Genomic DNA, 27,942 nt, shown 5'->3' with positions numbered 1-27,942 from the left:
AATTTGTCAAGGCACTGGAAACCGAAGGTGAATGTTTCCAACACATCATCACAGCTTTACCAGGGTTATCATTTGAGAAGATCAAAGCAGGCGTGTTTGATGGCCCACAGATTCGAACCCTAATTCGTGATGATCAGTTTGTTGCTAAGATGACCGCTTTAGAAAGGGCAGCATGGTTATCCTTTGTGGCAGTCGTTCAGAACTTCCTTGGAAACAATAAGGCGGAGAACTACAGTGAACTTGTGAACAGAATGCTCCTCGCTTTTCGTGATCTCGGGTGCAACATGAGCATCAAGCTTCATTTTATGAACAGCCACCTTGATCAGTTCCCTGACAACCTGGGGGCTGTGAGTGACGAACAAGGAGAACGATTCCACCAAGACCTAAAGATCATGGAAGAACGCTACCAAGGGCGCTGGGACAAAAGTATGATGGCTGACTACTGCTGGAGCATTAAACGAAATTGCCCAGATGAAATGTACAAACGCAAAAGTTACAAACGCAAATTCCTGCCTGAAAAAAATACACAAAGAAATTGATAAGCTTCCATCAGCTGTCGTAATGTTCTGAAGGATGCTAATCTAACTTTGGGATAGATGTTCTGTTAATGTTCTGTTTCTTTTGCCTTAATAAATGTACAGAAATGGCTTCCATACTGTTTTAAGATTCAAGTGAACAAAAGAATTGTGGCTGATATTGCAATTTCCTATAATAACGAAAATTTAAAGAATAAATAAAAATGTCAAATTGCATAAAATCTGTAGCTTGCAGACAAAACCCGACTTCAGATTTGTAATCAGCACACTCAAGTTGACTATAGAAAAGTCTTTTTTTAAATGCAACAAAATGAGTGTTCCCCAGTGTTATCAGTGTGAGCACTGAGCCTTGTGGAACTCCTCTTGTTACTGCTGCCCATTTTGACATATCATCCTATACTACTATCCTCATGTATCTTCCATTCAAAAAAATCTTTTATCCATTCTAGCAGTTTGCTTCTCAGTCCTCCAAAATACTCCAATTTCCACATAAGCTGACTGTGAGGTACTTTATCAAAAGCCTTCTCTAGGTCAAGGTACAAACAGTCCACCCACCCCTCTTTCTTGCAGTGCATCAACCACTCTTGAGTACAGTAAAAGCTTAAAAGGTTCAACATACACAATCTTGCAGATCTGAAGCCAAATTGACTGACAGAATGTTCATTTTGTCAAGGTATTTGGTCCATCAGTTTTTCATAATCCTTTCACATAATTTCACTACTGTACTGGTCATTGATACCAGCCTATACTTTAGTGGTGTCTTCTTGTTTCCACCTTTGTGAACTGGTACTACATTTACCTTTTTCCAATCAAGCAGCACTATTCCTTCTTTCAGCAATCATATAAAAAGGCTGTCAATTTTGTCTGTTAGTTGTTCTCTACATTCTTTATGTATCCAGTTTGAGATCCCATCAGATCCTGAAGCTTTTAACTAGTTGTAGTTTTACCTAGTTGTATTATACGGGAAGGGAAGCTATGCTTGTGGTGACCTGTTTTTGTATCTCGCAAGATCAAGTTTGTTCTTAAAGTCTTGTATTGTGTTTGCACATTATTTTTTCATCCAATTTGTTCCATATATCTATCACTCTGTGTGGGAAGCTGTTTTTTTTTTCAAATCTCTTCTGTAGTTATCCTTTTTGAGTTTAATTGCATGTCCTCTTGTTTTTCCTCTGTTCCACTTTAATAAGTCCTCTCTATCAAGGCATTCTTTTCCTTTCATAATTCTGTAGATGGTTAGTAGGTCCCCTCATTCTCTTCTTTGTTCTGGGGTTGGCAATTCCAGTCCAGCCAGTCTTTGTTCATATGTCAGGCTTGAAAATGTTGGGGCAATCTTTGTCATTGCTCTTTGTATTCTTTCTAATTTTCTTATATTCTTTTTTGTACTAGGTGACCATATCAGTGCTGCATATTCCAGTTTTGGCCTTATCAGTGTTTGTAATAAAAAGGGAAGGGTGAGTGTAAGTTTGGGAGTGTAAGTGGGAGGTTATCAAGAGTGAAGAGAGGGCGAGGGAGGGAAGGGGTGGCTATTCTAGTAAGTGAAGAGATAGGTAAACGTGTAGTGGAGTGGAAGGTTTCCTCAAGGATAATGTGGATGAAGGTGAAACTGGGAAAGGAGATGTGGGTCTTTGTAAGTGCATATGGGCCTAGCAGTGAGAAGAGTGTAGAAGAAAGGGAGGCCTTTTGGATAGATTTAAATGAGTGCATAGAGGATTTAGGAAGAAATGTCAATGTAATAGTACTGGGAGACCTTAATGCTAGGGTAGGAATTGGTCCAATTGATAGAGTGGTTGGGAAATGTGGAGTTCCAGGAAAGAATCGTAGTGGAGAGTTGACGGTGGTAATGTGTCTAGAAAGAGAGTTGATGATGGCAAATACAGTGTTTCGGAAGAAAGTCAAGCATAAGTACACATAGGAGAGGGTGGTGGATGGAAGGGTGGTAGATAGAGCGTTGATGGATTTTGTAGTGGTAAATAGGATTATGATAGGAAGAGTTAAGGATGTACATGTGTTAAGGGGAGAGAGTGGGGGAATATCAGATAATTTTTTGGTGGAAGGTAAGTTGAGAGTGGAGGATAGATGGAGAAAGAGGAAAGGGACAAAGGGTAGGGAGGTGCTTAGAGTGAACTCTTTGAATGAAAAGGAGAAGGAGTACAAGAAGAAGCTGAAGGAGGAGCGGGAGGGAGTAAAGGATAGAGTTAGGTGTGGAGGAGGAATGGGGATGGTTCAAGGAGGGAGTCACAAAGTGTGCAAGGATGGTGTGTGAAACAAGAAGGACAGGAGGAAATAGAAGAAAGGGTAGTGAATGGTGGGATGAGGAAACAAAGAAAGTTGTAGAAGAGAAGAAGCGAGTTTTCACAGTTTGGTTACAAAATAGGACGAGGGAGTCATATGAGAGGTACAAAGAAAAGAAAAGAGAAGTAAAGCAAAAGGTAAAGGAGGCAAAGAGGAGAGCAGATGTGAAGTTGGGCAAGAGTATGACAGAAAGGCATTGTGGGAGGTTATGCAGATATATGGGATAGGAGGAAAGCTTCTAGAAGCTGTCAAGAGTTTTTATGAGAGTAGTAGAGCTTGTGTCAGGATTAGAAATGGAGAGAGTGAGTGGTTCGAGGTAAAGGTGGGACTTTGTCAAGGATGCGTTATGTTGCCCTGGCTGTTCAACTTATACATGGATGGGGTAGTGCGAGAGGTAAATGCAAGGGTCAGGGATTGGAGATGGTTAAAGAAAATGGAGAAAAGTGGGAGGTGAGCCAGCTGTTGTTTGCGGACGACACTGCGCTTGTGGCAGGATCAGAGGAGGGATTGAGGAAGTTGGTGACAGAGTTTGGGAGAGTATGTGATAGAAGAAAGCTAAAGATAAATGTGGGTATAAGTAAGGTGATGAGATGTACAAGGGGTGAAAGTGGCAGTAGACTGGAAGTGAGCATTAAGGGAGAGCAACTGGAGGAAGTAGATAGTTTTAGATACTTGGGTGCAAATGTGGCAGGAAAAGGTGGAGTGAAGGTAGAGGTAGAATGTAGATTGAGAGAAGCGAGTAAATGCCTTGGTGGATTGAAGAGTGTAATGAGGAATAGACATTTGGGAATGGATGCTAAGAGGAGACTGTATGAAGGAGTGATTGTGCCAACAGCACTGTATGGGGCAGAAACATGGAACATAAGAGAGGAAGAGAGGAGTTTGAATGTGTTTGAGATGAGGTGTCTGAGAGGTATGATGGGGGTTACTAGGCTAGATAGAGTGAGAAATGAGGAGGTGAGGAGGAGAACAGGGGTGGAAAGGGAGTTGGGAGATAGGATTGATGAAAGAGTATTAGGATGGTTTGGACACATGGAAAGAATGAGTGAAGAAAGACTAGTAAAAGAGGTGTGGAAGGCAGATGTGGAGGGAGTGAACATGAGGGGACGTCCTAGGATGAGGTGGATGGATGGGGTGAAGGGGGCTTTGGGGAAGAGGGGAATGTCTGTTGAGGAAGGACGGGAGAGGACAAAAGACAGGGGTGAATGGAGAATGGTTGTATATGGATGATGTTGTGATGCATGAGGTGGAATGGGCAAGGGATGGGGGGTGAGGTAGTATGTGTGAGCAAAATTTGACGCAGCCCGAAGGGATTTCTCCCTGTCTTCTCTTTTTATGCATGGGGGGATGGAGAGAGGGGGTCGCCGATTTAATGAAGCTGCCTTGCTGTGGATGTGCTGTGTCTTGCGATACTGCCTCTGACCCAGGGCAGTGGGCAAGGTGCAGGGATGGCCCGTCATCCAGGAGGTGCTGAGATGGGAGGGAGGGTGGAGGGGTGTGGAGTGTATTCAGGGATGGAATGGGTGGTAGTGATTTTGTGCCTTTTTCTTTTTGGCTACTTCCCTTGTAAGGGGGAAAAAGCCTTGGTATATATAGTAATATTTTCTTAATCATTTCCTTATCCAAGCATTTAAAGGCCATCTTTATTGACCTCAACAAATTTTGCGTTTCTCCAACTATTCTATTTATATGTTTATATGGTGACATGTCTTTGGTGATGATTACTCCTAGGTCCCTTTCAGAATTTACTTTCTTTACTTCTTTTCTGTCAATTTTATACTGTCCTGATATTCTCTTCTTGCTTTTTCCAAATTCAATTATACTGCACTTCTTGATGTTGAATTCTACCTCCCATCTCTTGCTCCACTCTGAGACTTTGTTCAGATCACTCTGTAATGAGTCACAGTCTATTTCAGAGTTTATTCTCTTTAATAACTTTGCATCATCTACAAAGCAGTTCATGTAACTTTCAATACCTTTGTTCATGTCATTTACATATATAGCAAACATTATCGGAGCTAGTACTGACCCCTGTGGGATGCCACTACTCATTTCTTCCCATTTTGAATATTTGTCTCTGAGCACTACTCTCATTTTTCTTCCATGTAGGAAGTCCTTCATCCAATTCAATAGTTTTCCATGTATGCCTCCTATTGTTTCCAGTTTATATAGCAATTTTCTGTGTGGTACCTTATCAAATGCCTTTTGTAGGTCCAGGAAAGCACAGTCTGCCCAGCCATCCCTTTCTTGTAATATATCTATCTTGAATAGAAACAAATCAAATTAGTGGTACATGATCTTCCCTGTCTAAATCCAAATTGCCTCGGGTTCAGTATATTATCCTCGTCCAGATATTTTGTCCATCTATCTTTGATGATTCTCTCACAAATTTTAATTATTGTACTCATAAGGGACACTGGTGTATGATTTGTTGGGTCTTCCTCATTTCCCCCTTTATATATTGGCACTATATTGGCATTTTTCCAGTCTCTTGGTAGTTTTCCTTCTTTCAGTGAACATTCAATTATTTTGTATATTTTTCCTGTTAGTTCTACTATACATTACTTAAGTATCCAGTTTGCAACTCCGTCTGGGCCATGTGACTTGTTAACGTCAAGCTTTAATATTTGATTTATTTCATTCTGGTGTTTATCTAGTCAATATTTAATTTCTTCATTGGAGGAAATCTCACTTCAGTTCTTTGACCACAGTTTTGTAGATTTTTTTCCTCTTTAATGAATACAGATTTGAAATGTTTGTTCATAATATCTGCCATTTCTATATCTTCTGTGTATTCTCTGTTACCTTGACATAATTTAAGTATTTTCTGTTTATTTTTTAGCTTGCAATTTACATATCTATAGAATAATTTGGGTTGGTCTTTACATTTGTCTACTATGTCCTTTTGATAATTTCTTTTTTCTTCTCTACGTATTTTCACATAATTATTTCTTAGTTTGGTGTATATTTTCCATTTCTCAGTAATTTTTTCCTTTTTCCATCTTTTCCAGGCTTTATCTCTTCTGTATTTTGCCTCTGCACTTTTTATTATACCAGGATTTTATATACACCCTTTCCTGTTTTTGTCTAGGTACATACTTATCCACTCCTTCATTATAGATTTCCTTCCAAATTGTCCATTTCTCTTCCACCTTTGTTTCTTTATATTTAAATTTTTCCCCAATTTCCTTCTTGAAAGAATTTTCAAGTTTCTCAAAATCTGTTTTGCTATACTTTAGTCTTCCTTTTCTGTGTTTTTTGTTAATTTCTATATTTGTTTCTTCATTTAATTCTAGTTCTAGTAGTATGTGATCACTTTTTCCAATTGATGTCTTGTATTTGATTTTACCCACAATTTCAGGTTCTGATGTGACTATCAAGTCCAATCTTCAGGGTTCATTGTTATTTCTATATCTGGTATTTTCCTTAACCCATTGCATCAATGTGTAATCAATGGTCATTTCCAGTAATATGTTTCCCTAGTGATCATCTCCACCTTTCACAGTCATTTCTTCCCAACATATTTCTTTCGAGCATTTTGGAGTGTTCACTTTCATTCCATGCATGAGTTTTAGGTGGGACATAAATCACTGCATATTTTCTATTTTTCATATCTCTATCCTCAACTCTTATCATAATCAACTCCACACTGTTCTCTCCTTCTATGATTTTTGTCGCATTTAGGCCTTTCTTGGTTAGCAACATCCCTCCTCCACCCTACTTTGTTTCTCTATTTCTGAACCAACAATTATATAATCCTTGGCCTATACTATTTGTTGGTAATGATCCTTTCAATTTTGTCTCCACAATCTCCATTATATGTTTGTTTGTTTTTTGTTCCAGATACATACATACATACATATACCAAGGCTTTTTCCCCCTTACAAGGGAGGTAGCCAAAAAGGGAAAGGCATAAAAACACTCCCACCCATTTCATCCCTACATACACTCCACACCCCTCCCACCCTCCCTCTCATCTGAGCACCTCCTGGATGACGGGTCATCCCTGCACCCTGCCCACCGCCCTGGGTCAGAAGCAGTGTCGCAAGACACAGCACATCCACAGCAAGGCCGCTTCATTTAATCGGCGACCCCCCCTCTCCGTCCCCCCTTGCATATAAGGAGAGGACGGGGAGAAAATCCCTTCGGGCTGCGTCAAAATTTACTCACACATACTACCCCACCCCCCACCCCCCTGCCCATTCCTCCTCATGCAATCACAACATCATCCATATACAACCATTCTCCACTCACCTCTGTCTTCCGTCCTCTCCCTTCCTTCCTCAACAGACATTCCCCTCTTCCCCAAAGCCCCCTTCACCCCATCCATCCACCTCATCCTAGGACGTCCCCTCATGTTCACTCCCTCCACATCTGCTTTCCATACCTCTTTTACTAGTCTTTCTTCACTCATTCTTTCCATGTGTCCAAACCATCCTAATATTCTTTCATCAACCCTATCTCCCAACTCCTTTTTCACCCCTGTTCTCCTCCTCACCTCCTCATTTCTCACTCTATCCAGCCTAGTAACCCCCACCATACTTCTCAGACACCTCATCTCAAACACATTCAAACTCCTCTCTTCTTCTCTTATGTTCCACGTTTCTGCCCCATACAGTGCTGTTGGCACAATCACTCCTTCATACAGTCTCCTCTTCGCATCCATTCCCAAATGTCTATTCCTCATTACACTCTTTAATCCACCAAGGCATTTACTCGCTTCTCTCAATCTACATTCTACCTCCACCTTCACTCCACCTTTTCCTGCTACACTTGCACCCAAGTATCTAAAACTTGTTCCCGATAGTCATTCAATTCATCTGTTCCTGATATCAATCCGTCTATATTATGTTGGTATATGTTATCTATAATTTTTTTCTTTTTCTTCCTTTTCTTCTTGTTCCTGCATTTCTTTTTCCCATATGTACCATTTCCTCAGTCTCAAGTCCATCACTCTCCAAAAAAACTCTTTTCTTTTGTTTTCTGTTCTTTTCTCATTCTTGTCCTTAGCTTCCTCTTTAAGTGTTTTTTCCTTTTCTTTTTTCTTATCACTCAGTTCCTTTATTATCCATAGATTTTTGTAGCTTTTACTTTTTGCTAGTTTTCCTATGTTTGTTAATATTTCTTCTGCTATCCTCTGCGAATTAACTTTTACTTTGAGAGATCTATTCTTCTTTTCAGATTATTTTGTCACATCTAATGATCCCAAAAGACTGAGCACTTCCCTAACTTTTACATTTACATCTTCTAAACATGAATTTTTGCTCTCCTCATTTTCCTTAAAAAAAAAAAAAAATAATAATGATAATAATAATAATAATAAACTCTATTGCTATACTTAACAGGGTATTTCCTCAGTAATCTGTTTTTCCACTTGTTTTCCATTCCTTCCAATAGATCTCACTGCAATTAAAATCTCCAGCAAGGACTAAATTGCTACTTTGTTCAATTGTTTTCTTTGGAAGGGTTGTGTCCAATTAACTCATGGTATTCAGATTCATTCCAAGCTCTCATCTTCGGGGGGTGACATATGCCACTAAGAAGTAAATTTTATTCTGTCCTTTAGTTCTAATTTTTAGATAGATTGCTTCAGCCTTCACTTCACTCAGATTTGTTTCTTCCACTTCTTGTCATTTATCACAATAATAATTATCCCTCCACCCATTTTGTCTTCTCTGTCTCTTCTCCAGGTGTGTCTATTGTTCTCCAACTGTAGATAAAAAAAATTGGGGGAGTCTGGTCTCCATTAAACACAAAATATCAGCTTTGTTTACCCTTCAGTAGTTATTTATCTCCAACCTGACTGATAGTGGACTTTCCTTTGTAGTACTTTTTTTTTTTTTTTTTTTTTTTTTTTTTTTTACATGAAAAAAAATATACTCATTTAATTTAATTTTCGGCTTTGGCTTCCTCCAAGAACTTTCATGTCTTTGCTCATTCCTTTTCAGCAGCATCTTTCCTAATCCAAATATTTTTTTTAACTTTTCCTCTTGTGCTAACTTCCACAAGACTTGCTGATTACTTCAATTGCCATGGCCAGCAACTTGAATTTTATTTTCATTGGATCCACACCATTCCTCTTATATACTAATCTAACCTAAACATGCTATCAATCTGGTCTGTTACATCTGAGTCCTCCCCTAGAATCATTGAAGTAATTCCCCTAATGTTTTTCAGTTTCATGTTCGTTTCTCCCCGCAAGCTCGGGTTATTTAAGGAGTCAGATGTTTGTCCACCATGTTATTTCTGAAGAAGCCCTGGTGGGCAAAATGTTAATTACATTGGATCCCATATTCTGCGTTTGGCTTCTCTCCTACAGTTGTATACAGTATTGTTTTCAGTTGCTTAGTTGTTAATATGATATGGTAAGTTAAAGAAAGAAAATGCTTATTACAGTGTATTCGTATTAAACTCATAATAGGCATCAGCTAGATGTGGTCGTAAGTACATAAATATCCTTCATTCATAATTTATCAAACTCTTCCACAAATGCCTTACCTGCAGGCGCATCACTGCTAGCAGCCTCACCTTTCGACAACACATGGTGAACCTGGTAACGCTCTCGAAAGCAACGAAACCACCCAGCACTCACTATGAACTCATGTGAAGTGTATTCTTCACCTGCACGTTCTTTCAACATGTGAAATTAACTTGTAGCCTTACTTTACACTGCTTGCAACATTACTCTCACATTTCTTTGCCTATTATCTTCCAACCACGTGTATAGCAACTTTTCCATCTCTGCCATAACTGCCGTACGCGATGCCGGTTGCTACAACTATCTTACGCGCTGTGCTGCCAGACATGTACAGTAAACTCCTAATAGGCATCTGCTAGATGTGGTCGTAAGTACAGTACAAGTGGTCGTAACTTGCGTATGTCGTAACTCGGATAGTGACTGTAATGAGTATAATAGAGTAAATCAAAAGTGATCAGACATACCATTAACCCGTATGTTGTGCTACAATAGGCTAAGCAAGCAGTATACAATTTTTTTTTTTTTTTTTTTTTTTTTTTTTTTTTTTTTTTTGTCTTTGGTTCGCCCATTCTGGTACATCAGAATGGGTGAACCAAATAAAAAAAAAAAAAAATGGAGAGAGAAGAAAATTGAAAGTGGCCTATACCAACATCAACAGAATAATTTCAGGACTGAACGAGCTTAATGATTACCTGCTAGAATAAAAGCTAGACATAATGGGAATTGTGGAAACTAAACTAAGGGGCATAATACCATCCATTGATGGAAATGGACTATATAATTACTGGATTAAAAACAGAGACAAGAAACAGGGAGGAGGAATCATGTTCTTGGCCAAGACAAACTTGAATGTGACAAAAATAGCTGAGGGCAAAGGTAATGTAGAACTGATCATGATAAAAGTCGAAGACAAGAACATGAAAAGTTAAAACTTTGTGGTGACTTATGTGCCCCCAAAAACGAATGCTTGGAAAGAGAACGAGCATACGAAAATGTTAGAAGATACAAGGCAATCATTAAACGAGATACTAATGGACGGGGGTAATCTGGTAATTATGGGGGACTTCAATTGCAAAGAAATTTGTTGGGAAAACATGACAATGGGGGGAGGAGATGACTTGTGGGGTAATGTACTACTAGATATGATCATGGAATACCCAATGACTCAGTGGGTCAGTGAAAACCTCAGATACAGAAACAACGAAGAGCCGTCAAAACTAGATTTAATTTTTACAACAGAACCTGAAATTGTGGATAAAATCCAATACAAGACATCAATTGGAAAGAGTGACCATATACTCATTGAAACTAAACAAAAAGGAAGAAATATACATGGAGAGAAATGAAAAGCATAGGAAAGGAAGATTGATGTACAACAAAACGGGTTTTGCAAAACTAAAGAAATTCTTCCAGAATGCAAAATGGGAAAAAAATTTACATGGAGGAGACAAAAATGGAAGAGAAATGGAATATCTTGATGGATAATTACAATGAAGGGGTAAATAAGCACGTACCAAGACAGAAGCGAGAGAGAGTGTACATTAAATGCTGGTTCAACAAAAGATGCAGTGAGGCAAAAGACAGAAGGGACAGAGCATGGAAAAGGTGGAGAAAATATTTAAAAAAAAAAAAAAAAAAACTGGAAAATGGCAAGTCTATATAAACTTTAGAAATGAGTATATTAAAGTGAGAAGAGAAGAAAAAAGGAACCATGAAAAGGATATTATAGATAAATGCAAAGAGCAATCCAAACTATTCTATCAATATGTGAATAGTAGACTTAAAAACAAGCAAGAAATGGTGAAACTATGCCAAGGAAATATAGAATACACAGAAGAAAATACATAACATAATAAATTGCTCACTCAAAGAAGGAAAAATACCAAAAGACTGGAAAAATGCTAACATTGTACCAATACATAAAGGAGGAAACAAGGCAGAATAGATGGGTAAAACACCTGGGAGTCAACAATATAATAAACCCAAGACAATTTGGGTTCAGACAAGATCATGTACCATAAACTTAATATGTTTCTACTCAAGATTAATAGACATAGTGCAAGAAAGGAATGGATGGACTGACTGTGCCTTCCTGGACTTACAAAAAGCTTTTGACAAAGTACCACACAAAAAATTATTTAAAAAACTGGAACATATAGGAGGGATACAAGGGAACCTACTAAAATGGATGGAGGACTTCCTGATTGGTAGAAAGATGAGAGTAGTGCTCAGAGAAAAATATTCAGATTGGAAAGAGGTGATCAGTGGAGTATTGCAAGGATCTGTACTAGCTCCAATAATGTTTGCTATTTATGTGAATGACATGGATGATGATGTGAAATGTTACATGAGCTTCTTTGCTGACGATGCCAAACTGTTAATGAAAGTAAAAACTGAAGAGGATTGCAAATCACTGCAGGAAGACCTGAATAAAGTATGGAACTGGAGTCAGAAATGGGAGGTGGACTTCAATATTAAGAAGTGTAGCATAATGGAGTTTGGAAAAAGCAAAAACAGAATATCAGGACAATATAAAATTGGAACCAAGGAGGTAAAGAAGGAGAGATCTGAAAAAGATCTGGGTGTAATTATCTCAAATGACTTGTCCTATGACAAACAGATAAACAAAATTGTTGGAGAATCCTACAACTTGCTAAGATCAATAAAAGTGGCATTTACATATTTGGACGAAGAAATTATTAAAAAAATATTGGTCACACTGATAAGGCCTAGACTAGAATATGCGGCGACATTGTGGTCACCCAGTACCAAAAAGAATATAAAGAAAATAGAAAGAATCCAGAGAGCAGCAACAAAAATGGCACCTGCACTTGCAAACTTGTCATATGAGGAGAGATTGGCTAAACTAGATTTACTGACTCTGGAGCAAAGAAGAGAGAGAGGTGATCTACTGACCATCTACAGAATCATGAAAGGCACAGAAATACTTGATAGAGAGGACTTGTTAAACTTGGACAGGAGAAGCACAAGAGGACATGGAAAGAAAATAAAAAAACATAGCTACAGAAGAGATCTGAAGAAAAACAGTTTTCCACATAGAGTGGGAGGCACTTGAAGCAAACTGAACAAGGAAATAGTGTGCGCAAAAACCATTCATGAGTTTAAAAGCAAACTAGACACTGCGAGATACAAAGGCGGGACACCACGAGCATAGCTCCCCTTCCAGCAAAATACAACTAGGTAAATTAGCCATTGGGAACCAAACCACAACTTTCATGCTTCTATAACAAGATCAAAGCCTACATGCTAACATAGTACACAGTGAGAACTAAAATACACATGCAGACATATATTTGATAATGCATAAATAGAAACAGGTAGGATGATAGGAGGAGCATTTAGCATATGTGAGGATATGTCTCTTTAAACATGTTATGCTTACTTTCCAGTTGCAGATTGTTCAAGCCCTACTTTGTTGTTGGGGACAAATTCCATGCGATGACCAAGCTCTCTCATAATTGGGGAGGTAGAAGTGAGAAGTGTCGACTTCCAGTGTTCTCCATATGGTGGCATGACTGGTCTATCATTAACAATGGTTATTTCTTATCAATAATATACATACATATACCAATGACAGAAAAAGAGAAGATGGGGAGAAATCCCTTAGGGCTGCATCAAAATATCATTCACACATACCCCTCCAACCCCACCCTCCCACACCCACTCCCTTTCATACATCACAGGATCATCCATACACAACCATTCTCCACTCATCCCTATCTTCTGTCTTCTCCCTTCATTCCTCAATAGACATTACCCTCTTTCCCAATGCCCCTTTTACCCCATCCATCCATCTCATCCTTGGTCTCCCACTCATGTTCATTCCTTCCACCTCTGTCTTCCACACCTCTTTTACTAATCTTCCATCACTCATTCTTTCCATGTGTCCAAACCATCATAATACTCTTTCATCAACCCTATCTCCCAACTCCCTTTCTGCCCCTACTCTCCCCCTTACCTCCTTGTTTCTCACGCTATCCAGCCTAGTAACCCACATCATACTTCTCAGGCACCTCATCTCAAACATTCAAACTCCTCACTTCCTCTCTTATGTTCCATGTTTCTGCCCCATACAGTGCTGTGAGCACAATCACTCCTTCATACAATCTCCTCTTAGCATCCATTCCCAAATGTCTATTTCTCATTACACTTTTTAACCACCCCCAAGGCATTTACTTGCTTCTCTCAATCTATATTCTACCTCCATTCCTCCCTTTCCTGGCACATTCGCACCCAAGTATCTAAAGTTATCCACTTCCTCCAGTCTCTCTCCCTTAATACTCACTTTCAATTTGCTGCCACATTCTCCCCACGTACATATTATCACCTTACTTTTACCCACATTTATCTTCAACGTCCTCCTTTTGCACACCTTCCCAAACTCCATCACTAACATCTTTAATTCCTCCTCTGATCCTGCTACAATCACAGTGTCATCAGCAAACAACAACTGGCTTACCTCCCATTTTTCTCCATTTTCTTTAACCATCTCCAATCCCCTTGCACCACCACCACATCCATGCATAAATTGAACAGCCAAATAAAATAAGGTCATATATATTTTTTACATGAAAATCATGAATGAGTAAGATTTTCTACTTTTTCCTGCATCTGACCTTGTTTATTGAGTGAAAAGTCTCCTGTCAGCATGCTGTCATTGTAACTCATTAAATCTTTATCTAAAACAAGTTGAATGACATTAGCACACTACAGTTATTTGATCTAAGATTCAATTTTGTTAATGCAATGGGTCAGTAGAAAAAAGAAAGAAAAAACAACAACATAATCACCATGAAATGGGATTTCTTTAATTTTCCAGAAGGAATAACTAGGTCACATTAGGTAGTGATTTGTTTTATCACCACTTTGTATCACTGATGTTTGTATTACAAGGCCATTGTTATTAGTATCGTGTATATAATAAAAACCTTTGTTATTACTGTTACTAATTTCTATCTAATTATTGTTGTAATTATGTGTGTCATTGTTTCGTACTAATATTGCCATTCCCATCTTTACTCAGTGACATTATTGAAAAAGGAAGGAAGTTATGTTGAAAGGTTTCTTACCTGACACCAAGTTCTATAAGTTGGCGTGCATTCTCTGGTCTGGGTAGTTCCATGACTTTTGTAAGGAAGGCAGTAAGATTGGCCCGATAAGCAGTGCTTATCAAAAGGCAGAAGATGAGCCAGGTGGCTAGAAGGAATCTGTAGTGTGACTGCGCAGAGAGATGAGATGGCAGGTTCTGACCCAGAAGTACACCAAAGACAAGAGCCACAATTGAACTTCTGCATAGTGTAGTTCCTCCTCTTGAGAGCTATTTTAAGTAAAGGACAATAGTCAGAGAAGGGACTTATTATTTTACAATGTCTTGTATTGACTCACTCTAGACAACTCCACAAAATCTCTTCACTGAGTGACCTGTGGACTTAGAAGGCAATGTAGTCCAGGCTGGAACAATATATGACTTGAGAGAATGGTTTAACCTCACAAACTCCCCCCTATCAGGAGGCTTTGTAGCTTGGAATTTAATGAACCATGCCCTTGGTTCAACTTCGTCGGTGGTGAGGTTCGAACTGCCATCCCCTCGACCATCGGCGCAAGTAATGACGCCCTAACCCACTCGGTCAGCGAGTTTCCAAGAGAATATATGACTTAATATCTAATTATGTTAACTGGAGTGTCATGTTCCATGATGCATCACTGACATGAAAAAATGTGGATATGGTGACATGAGCAAGTGCCATAGTGCTCACCATCCTCAGTGAAAATGACAGTGATGTTAATTCAATAAATTAGTGGGTTATCTTAAATTAGATAACAAGATGGGGGATTTTAAACATAAGTAACTTATAATGAATGACCAGTTGCAGGAGTTTTTACTGCGCAGACAGTGGAGGAATATATGACTCAGGCACCCCTATCTGAGGTCAGAGGTTGCTATAAATAATTATGCAAATAAGTAGCATCCTTGGAAAATTTTAAATGTATTCCTTCTTGTGTTAGATAGCTAGAGATAGGTAAATTGTGAGCCTTCTTCATACAAAAATAAAGGCATAAATTGTGTGAAGCCAGGCAAATACAGATAGTGTAGTGGCTGTATTCCATCCTCCAACACCGACCGTGTCTGAGACAACTGTCTCCTATACAGACCGAGGTGGGACTGATGACATTACCAACATGAGCGGAAGCGCATGCACTCACCAGGACTTACAATTGGTCCATAGCCAAAGGGAAAGTGGCCAATCAGAAGACTAGCCAGAAACTGGGACCTGACTGTGAGCTGCTACCAGGATTTAAAAGACGGCCTTTTGCCAACAGAAAGCAGAACAGCCTCACCACCAGCAACAGCAACAACTCGACTAGCTCCAAGGTCTTCTCTCTCCTAGCATTAGATCGAGTATCTACAAGCTCCAAGACCTCTCTCTCTTAATACTGGATTGAGGACCTTCAGCTCCAGACCTTAGGCTTACCACATTCTTGCCTGATTCAACCAATAAAGAGGAAAGGCCTCTAAGTTGATTTCCTTATTTGGTTGCCCTTCATACTAGAACATTACAATAGGTTAGGTTTATATTCTCAATGAAGTGGCACTTGTCACTGGCACTGTGTTGTAAAGTCATGGTATAAATTAAGGGCCACGGGCATTGGCCCCTCTGACTCCCACACTTGCACTCTGTTCATACCCAACTTCATTGTAAGTCGATATCTTATTTTTATATAATGTAAATTAAATAAGTTTTGCACATCATCTCTTTTTTTTTTGTCCAATTGAAGATTGAAATTCCATTAAAAGGCAAGATAATCACACTGGCCAGTGGATTAAAGAAACTGTTCAAATCACACCAGAGATTTGATACATCAACTCAAATACAAAGGTTAGTCTGTGATAAGAGAATAAGGAGATACTGCAAAGTTGGGACCATATATCAATTTAAAGCTAGGTATGATAATCAGAGAGGAGAGTAAGAGAGAACAGCATAAGCTTTTTTCTATAATTAGGTAAGCACACATACACACAATTTGGTAAATACTGTACAATCAAACAAATACAGACATTTCTGAAGAGATATTCTCAATGCATATATTTTTTTGTGTGTGAAAATCCTTTCTTCACCATCTTGCATTTCACCACAACTATTATTTTGAATTTCTTAATATTTTTCTTGCAGGTCAGTGTTTGTGGTCCCTGTACTTCTATTGTCATGTTGTCATGGATTAGCCTTTGCATTGGAGTTGATGCATTGAATCTCGGCCGTGATTCAAACAGTTCCTGCAATCCAATAGCCAGGATGATATTTTGCCCTTTTTATAGATATTAACTTCACTTGGATAGTAAAAATGGTTATGTGCAAAACTTGTTTAATTTACATATAATAAAATACTGTGTATTGACTTAAGAAGTTGGCTGTGAACAGAGTGCGAGTGCAGGAGTCAGAGAGAGGGACAATGCCTGCGCACTAGTTTATACTATGACTGCACAACATCAGTGCCAAGGACAGGTGCCGATGTGTGCCTACATAAGCTTATTCTATCACTATTTGCCTAGCTCCATACAACCCTTCTATTTCTTTGTTTGTGTGTGAAGAAGGCTTACAAAATTTCAATTATTACCTATCTAAACAACTGGGACAAGGTAGGTAAATATACAAGGATACTACTTCATAGTGTCATCTTGTTTACATGACCTCTGAGGGGCAAAGGTTTAAATTTTGTACTCCGCCACTGGCTTGCAAGTCTTCTGCAACTAGTCATTCATCATAAAATAAAAGCCTAATGTAAGTTTTATCTTATTACCTAATCTAAGGTAACCTACTACTTTGATGGATTGAATATCATACAATAATCCCTCGTTACTCGCGATTAATGTGTTCCAGGACCACCCGCGAAAGGTGAAAATCCGCAAAATAGCTACAAAATATTTATTTTATTATTTATGTATAATTTAAATGTTTATGAACCCTCCCCATACTGATATTAAACCACCCTATATCTGTATTACCTTTTCCTACACTCTTATAGACTGTTTAAAATGTTTTTGTATTAAAGAAAAGTTAATCTGTGTAATGTTGACATCTTCAGAAGTCACGTCATTGAAGTCGTCCTTCTGAAGACGTCTAGCCTCATCACAACCTCATCAACCGCCGAGTGATGCACTTCTTCAGGAGTGAAGTCAGCATAATCATTCACAATTTGAGGCCACAACTTCTTCCATGAGGAATGAATTGTTTGGGGCTTCATGTCAGGTACTGCTTGCTGGATATTCCTCAAGCACGAAGCTATTGTGAAAGTCCGCCAGTACGTCTTGAGTGTGAAGTCATCCTGGTCTTCGTCAACAGTTTCTATCAGGCCCTGCATGGTGGTCCGGGTGTAGAGCACCTTAAAAGCCCGGATGACGCCTTGATCCATTGGCTGGATTAATGCTGTGGTGTTTGGGGGGCAAGAACTCAATCTGCACACCATCATAATGCAGATCAGTTGCATGGCCTCCAGCACAATCCATCAGGAGAAACACCTTAAAGGGGAGGCCCCTTTCAGCTAAATACAGCTTAACCTGAGGGATGAAGCAGTTGATGAACCAGTCGTTTGTAAGGGCCTTCGTTATCCATGCCTTCGCGTTGTACATCCAGTAGATGGGTAGGAGAGCTTTGTTCTTGTTTTTCAAGGCACGTGGATTCCTAGACTTATAAATAAGCCCGGGCTTGATAATAAAGCCCGCAGCATTCCCATACATGATGAGTGTCACGCGCTCTTTGTGGGCCTTAAAACCTGGCTTCTTTACCTCATCCTTGAAGAGGAATGTGCTGGATGGCATCCTCTTCCAGAACAGACCCGTCTCGTCCATATTACTTGTTCGGGAAGATAGCCGCCCTCCTCAATAATCTGGGGGAATTCCTCCTCGATGTAGCGTTAGGCTGCCGCTGTATCAGCAGAAGTAGCTTCACCGTACAGAGGAACACTCTGAAGGCCAAATCTCTTTTGGAATTTCTCAAACCAGCCCTTGCTGGCCACAAATCCACGTTCTCTCTCGGGAGAATCACTCGATGTTCCTGGTTGGGGGTTGTCGATGTCCTCTTCTTCATCACCATCGTCGTCAAGTCCAGCAGCTGCCATGAGGGTATCATAGAGGGCCTTTGCTTTTGTTCGGATCATGTTGGTATCCAAACCTACATTCTTCTTCCTACAATCTGCAATCCACAATGCAAGAGCAGCTTCCATTTTTATGATGGTCTTATTGCAGGAAGTAATGACCCTTTTCGCTTCTTTGTTAAAAAATATCGATGCCGTCTGTCGTATTTTCTTCTCATCTTTCTTTATGTAGCAAACAGTCGACTTGTTGATGCCGTAATGGCGGTCAACTGTGGCAGAACTTCACCCTGCTTTTAACATATCGAGAAGTTTGACCTTTTCTGTGATCGTCATTACCTTCCTTTGCCGCTTAGGCTGAGTACCAGAGACCCTAGAAGTTGCAGCACGTTTGGGAGCCATCATAAGGGTTTTCACAAATATAAAATATCACTTCACAAAGCAAAAGTAAACTTGTGGGAGGAACCGTGTGTTATACAAATAAGACACATGGAAGCCAGTACACAGACTCTTTATTATTATGCAAGTTTGCCAACATAAACATTAAGCATGAACATCTCCATGCGCAACAGCAATGTTAATAAGAATATTATGCAATGCAATAATACAACACCCCTCCTCAAGTTTATGAAATCTCTGAATAAACTTATTAGCAAATAACAGTTTACTAATTCTCGAGTAGTTTAAACTGCAAAAGAAAGCATATTGATGACACATCAAATTAGAATAAATCTTTAGAATCAAGAATCAAATTAGATAGTCTTTTCCTCTTTCATTAACCCATTCAACTCCGATGACAAGATGTCTTGTCATTTGGTCAAATAAAACAAAAAATCATAAAACACCAAAATGTTTGATCAAACACCAGAAAAATATGACGTCAGTCCTTGCTGCGAGCGAAGCGAGGACTGACGTCATATTTTTCTGGTGTTTGATCAAACATTTTGGTGTTTTATGATTTTTTGTTTTATTTGACCAAATGACAAGACATCTTGTCATCGGAGTTGAATGGGTTAATAAATCATCTCAGGCTGTACATTGGGTTTAGACACTGCTGGACCTTCTAACTTCAGTTTGTGATGGACTAGGTACACATGGTTTAGTACTAGGACAAACAATAGGTGTAGATGCACTTTTAGGAATATCACTGGAATACATAGAATCATCAGAAGAACTGAGCAGGGTAGGAGTCTCTTCTTTGGATTCATTGTTAGGCAAATTACTGTGTTCGCCTGTGTGTATGAGAGAGTGTCTATTCCTTCTTATTATGGAGCCTGCATCAGTCAGGACTTTGTATGATCTTGGTTGAGTCAGTCTCTGTGTTACTTCTCCATAACGTTCTTGATCTCGTTTGTATACTTTATCACCTGTTTGAAGAGCTGGCAATGTCTGGATACGATGGTGGTTGTTGTAGCTACTCATCAGTATTTCACTTGGGGTCAAACCATTTCTAAGTGGAGCTGAACGATAAGCAAGTAGTCCTAAATAAGGATTAGCATTCTTTTTAAGGATGTTTTTAGCTGTCTGGACAGCCCGTTCTGCCTCCCCATTTGCTTATGGGTGTAGGGGTGATGAAGTAACATGGGTAAACCCCCAACACTTGGCAAATTCTTTGAACTCATGGCTGGAGTACCGAGGTCCACTGTCAAATACAATGGTTTCAGGAATTCCATGTACAGAGAAAATATCTGACAAACCCGTTGTGACTGCAATCGTTGTGGTATTTTTCAGTTCTCTGAACTCAAACCATCGACTTGAATAATCAACAGCAATGATGTATGACTTTCCCTCTAATTAAAAAATATCTGTACCAATTTGGCTCCAAGGTTTGCCTGGAAAGGACATTGGTAAGAGAGATTCCTTTGGTTCAGGTCATAGCTTAGCACAAATATAGCACTTGTTAACCATAGATTCTATCTGCTTTGTGATGAGAGGCCACCAAACTGAGTAACTTGCTCATCCTTGGCACTTAGTAATTCCTAAATGACCTTCATGTAAAGCATTGAGAATTTCTAGCAGTAGAGAGGTTGGAATAACAATACGGTTGTTGAACATTAGTAGTCCTTGGTTGACTGTTAAATGCTGTTTTTTCTCCCATTAAGGTTTCAAGAGTGGCTGAGAAGGCATTATTGAAGGCCACCCATCAAGACAATAAGCAAGTACTTGTTGGCAAATGGCATCTGCTTGCTGAGCTGCTCTGATCTCTCCCAGGCATCGCTCAGTAGCTGGGATAACTTTAAAATTACCCTCTTGATTTTCTTCTACTTCTTCTATAAGCTCTAGATCTGCTTTTGTAGGAAGACTTGTTGGAGCATGTGATAAAGCATCAGCTGTGTTCTGATGAACTCCTTGTACATATGTTACTTCTGGTGAATATCTTGCTAGTCGAAGACGAAAACGAAGAATTCTAGGCAGAAGTTTTGACAAATCAGTACTTGAGAGCAAAGGCACTAAAGGGCGGTGATCTGTCTCAAGCTTGAAAACTGTTCCTAAAATGTAGTCCTTAAACTTTTCACAAGCCCAAGTAGTTGCTAAAGCCTCTTTTTCAATAACCGCATACCTCTTCTCTGTGTCACTGAGCGATCTTGAAGCATAAGCAATGGGACGACGGTGCCCTATATCATCCACTTGCATAAGAACTGCACCAAGGACATCTTGACAAGCATCTGCAGCAATAATACATTTCTTGTTTGGATCATAATGGGCTAGGATCTCTGTAGACATAAGTTTCTGTTTAATTGTCTGAAATGCAGCTTCTTGTGGTTGGTCCCAGAACCATTGTTGACTTTTCTTTAACCACTTCATTCCAGGACTTAAATCTCGCGGGCAGCAGCCAATGCCAGCCGTACGACGTGTCGTAATAATACTCGCATCATAAAATATAGTCATCAATTATATCAATCGTTCTCTCTTTCACCCGTGAATTTTGAAAACCACAGAGAATGGAATTAAGGGCATATTAGAGAGAATGTAAAAATGCAGGGGCGACTACAATAAATATAATCAAGACGCCGATATGGCAGCGTCGCGAATCCACTTGCTCCTCATGACGCCTACGTGTGCAGCACTGTATGGTAGGGGTTAAAAGCTGGCGAAGTGGTTCATTTACACTGGCCAAATCAGGAATGAACTTTGCGAGCTGATTAACCATACCATTGAATCTTTGCAATTCTGTAACATTCGTTGGTCTTGGGAAATCTTGGACTGCTTTAGTTTTTCCTGGATCTGCTTCAATGCCTTTTTCTGAAATGATGTGGCCCAAGAATTTCATGTGTCTTTTCAAAAACTCACATTTGTCTTTTAGGGTAATTCCTGCTCCCTGTAGTCGACGTAACACTTCTCGAACTTGATTGTCATGAATCTCCTGTGTGGGCCCATGGATGAGGATATCGTCCATGTGGCAAACAACTCCTTCCAAACCTTCCAGTATGCTTGACATGGTTCTTTGAAAGATTTCAGGGGCAGAGCTAATGCCGAAGGGCAAACGATTGAAGCAATAACGCCCAAATGGAGTCACAAATGTTGTTAGCAATCTTGATTCTTCATCAAGTGGCATCTGCCAAAATCCAGAATTGGCATCAAGTTTCGTAAAATCTTTACTATCTCATAACTTGGCAAGATTCTCGTCCACACTGGCCATAGGGTGTACTTCTCTCTTCACAGCTTTATTTAAAGGTGTCAGATCCACACAAATTCTCACATCTCCATTACGTTTTACAATGGTAACCATCCCTGAGCACCACTCTGTAGGAACACTTACAGGTGAAATGACTTTTTGTTGAACCATGGACTGTAGTTTCTCTATGACTTTAGGTAGCAGTGGATGTGGTACACGTCTTGGAGTATAAAGGCAATAAGGAGTAGCACCTTCGCGCAAAGAAATTCTGTACGTAGACTTGAGTAACCCTAATCCTTTGAAGAGCTTGGGGAATTCTTCCTTGAAGTTCACTACACTTTCCATGCTATACATTTCTTTAGCACGTTTCAGCAATCTAAGAGCCTCAATAGCTGATTTGGACAAAAGATTATTACCCTGACCTGTCATAACATACACATTTTCTATATGTCTCCTATCACCTAATTCAAGCACAGCATCTACAACTTTCCCTTTAACCCCTTCCATACGGTGCCGCACACGTAGGCGTCATGGACTTAGATCTCGGTGGCAGCAGCCAATGCCAGCCGTACGACGTGTCATAATAATACTCGCATCATAAAATATAGTCACCGCTTATATCGATCGTTCTCTCTTCACCCGTGAATTTTGATAACCATAGAAAATGCGATTACAAAAGAATTAGAAAGAATGTCATTATGGAGGGGAGACTACAATAAATATAATCAAGACGCCGATATGGCAGCCTCGCGAATACACTCGCTCCCCATGACGCCTACGTGTGCGGCACCGTATGGAAGGGGTTAATAAGATGATTGAGATTCACTTCTCCTGGTCCTCGGAAGTCACTAGCTGCTGAGTGCTGGTGAAAGATTGCATTCTTTAAGCCAAGGTGTTTTGTCACTAACAATTGTCACTTTGGATCCACAATTAAGTTTAAAGTTAGTCACTTTCCTATCTATAATAACATTAACTGACCAAAAATTATCACTAGCAGATTTAACTTCCCCTAACATAAAAGAATTATCAACAATTTCATCAGTCATCATCAACTTCAAATACAGATTTTGAAGAATGGCAAACTGGGGCATAATGGCCTACTTTCAAACACTTGTGACATTTAGAATCTCTAGCTGGGCAGTGTTTCTTGAAATGACTGTCATACTTGCCACACCATTTACACTTGGATGAGCTAAAACCAGACATTTTATTTGAAGATTCACCTCTCTTCTTTCCTGTCTGTTTCTGTTTTGGTGCCTCATGTACATCAATTATCATTCAGGTTTCTTCGGTGCACTGGTTTCCTCGTTGAAGATGTACTGGTACCTCTTTGCTACCTTGTTTAATCTACTGTTGCTTCCGTTTTTCCTGTAATTGCTTGCTTGTGTGTTCTGGAGATTTCTGCTGCTCGAAGACTTTCAATCACTTTGTCAAGGTTTGGGACTGCCCGTTCACGTAGTCGTTCTCTCCCTGCTTCATCCGATTTACCAATGACAATTCTGTCACGAATGAGTCTTTCAAAGTTCCAAACTCACATGATTCACTTAGTTGACGAAGATGGAGCACATACTCATCAACTGATTCATTGCTCTTCTGAATGGCAGAGTTGAACAAAAACCGTTCATACAAGACATTTCGCTGAGGCACAAACTGCTTCTGTAACTCTTCAATAATTCTATCAGGTTTCTTCTTGTCTTACTCTGACAGCGTAGGAAGAGAATTCATAACTTTTTTGCACTCAGGTCCCATGACAGTACAAAGTGTGGCAGCAAAAATTTCCATTCCCTCAGGGTCATCAGTTCCATCATCTTTTTTCAATTTTGCTCTCAAATTAGTTGCAATCATGTAGTAGTGCCATGAATTGGCGAAATCCTTCCAGTTCTCCACTACATCCCCTTTTAAAGACATGGGTGGGGGTGGTGGAATCTGGTATGTTGCCATTTTAGATTAGTCTGACTATAGTATAGGCTAGGTAGTAGGCTATAGGCTATCACTAAAAAAAATTAAGCTGTAGCCTAGGCTATCAAAAACAAAGTCACATTCCACTGATAATAGAAAATATGTCATTCACTTTGGCCAGGCCTAACTTTTGTCTACAGCAGTAGGAAGTAGGCCTACACAGTTCACAATTAGCCTAGGGTAGCATAGACCTAACCTAAGGTAAGACTAGGCAAGGAAATACATCACTTACTACTTAGCTCACTAAAATTGACTTACCAGGTAGGCAGTTCTTAGAAATCAAATCATACCTAAAACCGTAGCCTAGGTTAGCCTAACACTGTCAGCACTTCATATTTAAATGTTCTGTGATCGTCTGTCACGGCCGATTATCATTATGTAAGCAAACGTGGGAAACCTTGTGTTGTCATTATCTGAGGGATACGATCATACGTTGGCAGCCCTGATGATTTTCATGCACTTTCTCCGAACAGTCGGCGGTCTGGCACTATTTTCACTCGCAATTAAATGAAAGATGTCTATTTTCTTCGTAATGTTCCTGTTCCAGGATGTTCACTGAAGTTTATAGCGTATCTTGATAGACGTGGTTTTTTTTATACTTGCATAAAAACACCTAAATAGTCAAAAAACAAAACAAAAAAACACGCTGCCGCCATGTTATGCGAATAAGACGCATGGAAGCCAGTACACACTACACAGACTCTTCGGTCTCACTAAACGCCGACCAAAACCACACAATGACGGGTTTTGCTCAAATGCATAATTTATATATATAAAATACCATATGGTTGCATTATTTGACCTATTTTCTTTAAAATGTGTGACTTCTATGTAAAATCATCAAAGAGAAGTTACGTTTTTATCCTTTGCAAAATTACCAACCGGCAACCAACACCGACCAAACCCAAACAATGACGGCTTTTGCTCAAATGTATAATTTTAAATAAAAATTAGCATATGGTTGCATTATTTGACCTATTCTCTGTAAAATGTGTGATTTCCATGTAAAATCATCAGAGAAGTTACGTTTTTATCCTCTGCAAAATTACCAACCGCCGACCAACGTCGACCAAAACCACACAATGACGGTTTTTGCCCAAATGCATAATTTATATATAAAAAATAGCATATGGTTGCATTATTTGACCTATTTTCTTTAAAATGTGTGACTTCCATGTAAAATCATCAAAGAGAATACGTTTTTGTCATTTGAGCAAAAGCTGTCATTGTTTGGGTTTGGTCGGCGTTGGTTGCCGGTTGGTAATTTTGCAGAGGATAAAAACGTAACTTCTCTTTGATGATTTTACATGGAAATCACACATTTTAAAGAAAATATGTAAAATAATGCAACCATATGCCATTTTTTATATATAAATTATGCATTTGATAAAAAAAACATCATTGTGTGGTTTTGGTTGGCTTTGGTCGGCGTTGGTCGACTTTGGTCGGCGTTTAGTGAGACCCGACTCTTTATTATTATACAGGTTTGCCAACATAAACATTAAGCATGATCATCTACATGCGCAACAGCAATGTTAATAAGAATAATATGCAATGCGATAATACAACACCGTGAGTCTCGGAATCCAGTGCACACAAGAGTGATGCGTAGCTTACCCTTTCTGCGCTGTCTCGCTTCTCGCGGGTTTCGCGCGTATTTCCGCGAAATTTGAATTTATATATCATTTGAAAAACCCGCGATGTAGCGAAGCCGCGAAACTTGAAGCGCGATTAAGTGGGGGATTACTGTAATTAATTTACTAAGAATGGCGAGCATCATGGCTATTGCTAGGATGTGGCTTATGGCGCCATACTCACGTCCCTTTGTGTTAGTGATGCGCCATGGAACATGACAATGTTTTGAAGTACTTTTATGAGTTTGGTTTTATAATTTTTCAGGGTAAGACTCCATATTACAGTGGGTTACAAAAATTGTAAGTTTTCTATGTTCTTTTAAAATGAATGAGGACCATTTTGCACCGCTGAATCCAAAAAATGACATCCATTTTTCTCAATCAGGTCAGGTTTTAATACTAATTTGATTTTGAAAAACCCGATCTTCTGACTAAATTGATTACATTTTTGCAACATTATCAGTTGATTTCTGTTAATATTTCTCATCCAAAAAAAGGTTTTAGGATAATTTTTTTCTAACAGAATGTATTAAATGTTTGGGTAAAAGTGAGGTGATGAGATGTACAAGGGGGGAAAGTGGCAGTAGACTGGAAGTGAGCATTAAGGGAGAGCAACTGGAGGAAGTGGATAGTTTAAGATACTTGGGTGCGAATGTGGCAGGAAAGGGTGGAGTGAAGGTGGAGGTAGAATGTAGATTGAGATTAGTGAGTAAATGCCTTGGTGGATTAAAAAGTGTAATGAGGAATAGACATTTGGGAATGGTGGCTAAGAGGAGATTGTATGAAGGAGTGATTGTGCCAACAGCACTGTATGGGGCAGAAACATGGAACATATTAGAGGAAGAGAGAAGGAGTTTGAATGTGTTTGAGATGAGGTGTCTGCAGTGGCGGCGCCAAGGGGGGCTTGGGGGGGCTTTAGCCCTCCCAAAAAAGTGGCCAGCCCCCCCATTAGCCCCCCCCCCAACTGAAATGAGCAAATTTAAAATTTAAAACACTCATTGAAATGATTTTAATTAAGTGGAATTTTTAATTGCCAGGGCTAAAGATTTGTCAGCCATCAGTGCTAGCCCTACCATTAACCACCTCCCCTTCTGAAATGAGGATAATATATGTGTATTATCATATTACTATTAGCCCCCCCAAAAATTTGCTCAGCCCCCCTTTAGCCTCCCCAACTAAAAATTCCTGGCGCCGCCGCTGCAATTCAGTCTGAATTTGAATTAGTGTTTGGCTGGCTGTGAAGTCTATTGACTTGGCTACCACACTGTTTTCAAAACATTATTTCACATTTTGCTATACAATAAAGTGGGTTTGTTTTTTGATAGAGGATATATTCCCAAAGTTTGTGTATATGCTGTATGCTGTGTTGTTAGTATCTACCATGTTCATGCAATCATATGCCTCATGGTTAAGAGAAGCCTTTGTTTTACAGTGGACCCCAAATGGCTCATTGATTGATTGATTAAATAGACAGGAAAGGAGCTATGTTTATGAGGTTCCATCTTTAAAGGGAGTTGATAACATAAATACTGAAAAAATATTTCACACTAAATAGCAACTGGATAAAAGATAATGACCTCAACCTGTCAGGACATAGGTTTAACCTAGATATAAAAAGAAATTATTTTGTCAACTGCATTGTCAGTGAATAGAATAAGTTTCCAGTCAAAGTAAATGAATGATGTAAAGTTCAAAGTTGGATGGATAAACTCACTTGGATGAACACCTAAGTAAAATAATGTATTTTTAACTTGATCATAAATGGAAATATCATCTGTCCACATGTCTTATCATGGTAATATGTTATTGTAGCTTGTTGTTCCTTCCAGCATGTCATTTATATTAATCAAAAACATGGGTGCCAGTATTGACCCATGCATCCATCCAAAGTAAACTGTATATAAATGAGAAGAGCAGATTTTGGAAAATTATACATAATTCAAAGCCATGATATGGCTAAAAACTCACTAAATGTAGAGGCAGAGGAACTAGGAATAAGGTGACAAAAACCAGAATCCAGACATGCTTGCTGAATGGATAGTACAAACTCTCCCACTGGGGCTGCAGGCCAGGTTTAACCATTACAAAGGTCCAGGATAAGATTTCATATGGGATTGTAAAATCATGTTCCTTTAGTCTGGACTGAAGCATGCAAAAGTAATTTGGGGTAAACAATACTTCTCTTGCTTGGACCTTTTCTATAACCTGTAAAAATAAGAGTAAGAGTTAGTCAATTATCAAATTTCCCTATGATCTCATTAACTATATTTGAATTTTCAAGAAATCAAATGAATATAAATGACTTAATTTATAAAACAA

The 27,942-nt window shown here is 39.2% G+C and overlaps 1 protein-coding gene across 1 annotated transcript in view; it reads right to left on the bottom strand.

Moving 5' to 3' along the window:
- LOC143028251 (glutamate receptor ionotropic, delta-1-like) overlaps nt 1-27,942 on the bottom strand; it is a 118,784-nt gene that overhangs the window by 20,836 nt on the left and 70,006 nt on the right. Inside the window, exons 8-10 of the mRNA XM_076190070.1 lie at nt 27,592-27,828; nt 14,397-14,644; nt 12,710-12,847 (exon numbers count right to left, since the gene is read on the bottom strand). Coding sequence (XP_076046185.1) covers nt 12,710-12,847; nt 14,397-14,644; nt 27,592-27,828 — 623 coding nt within the window. The remainder of the gene's footprint in view (nt 1-12,709; nt 12,848-14,396; nt 14,645-27,591; nt 27,829-27,942) is intronic.

The sequence above is a fragment of the Oratosquilla oratoria genome, chromosome 1, assembly GCF_046742065.1.
Source record: "Oratosquilla oratoria isolate Oo_2021 chromosome 1, ASM4674206v1, whole genome shotgun sequence".
Lineage (NCBI taxonomy): Eukaryota > Metazoa > Arthropoda > Malacostraca > Stomatopoda > Squillidae > Oratosquilla > Oratosquilla oratoria.
The sequence above is the reverse complement of the archived record's forward strand: the minus strand, read 5'-3'. Positions and strand labels throughout refer to the sequence as shown.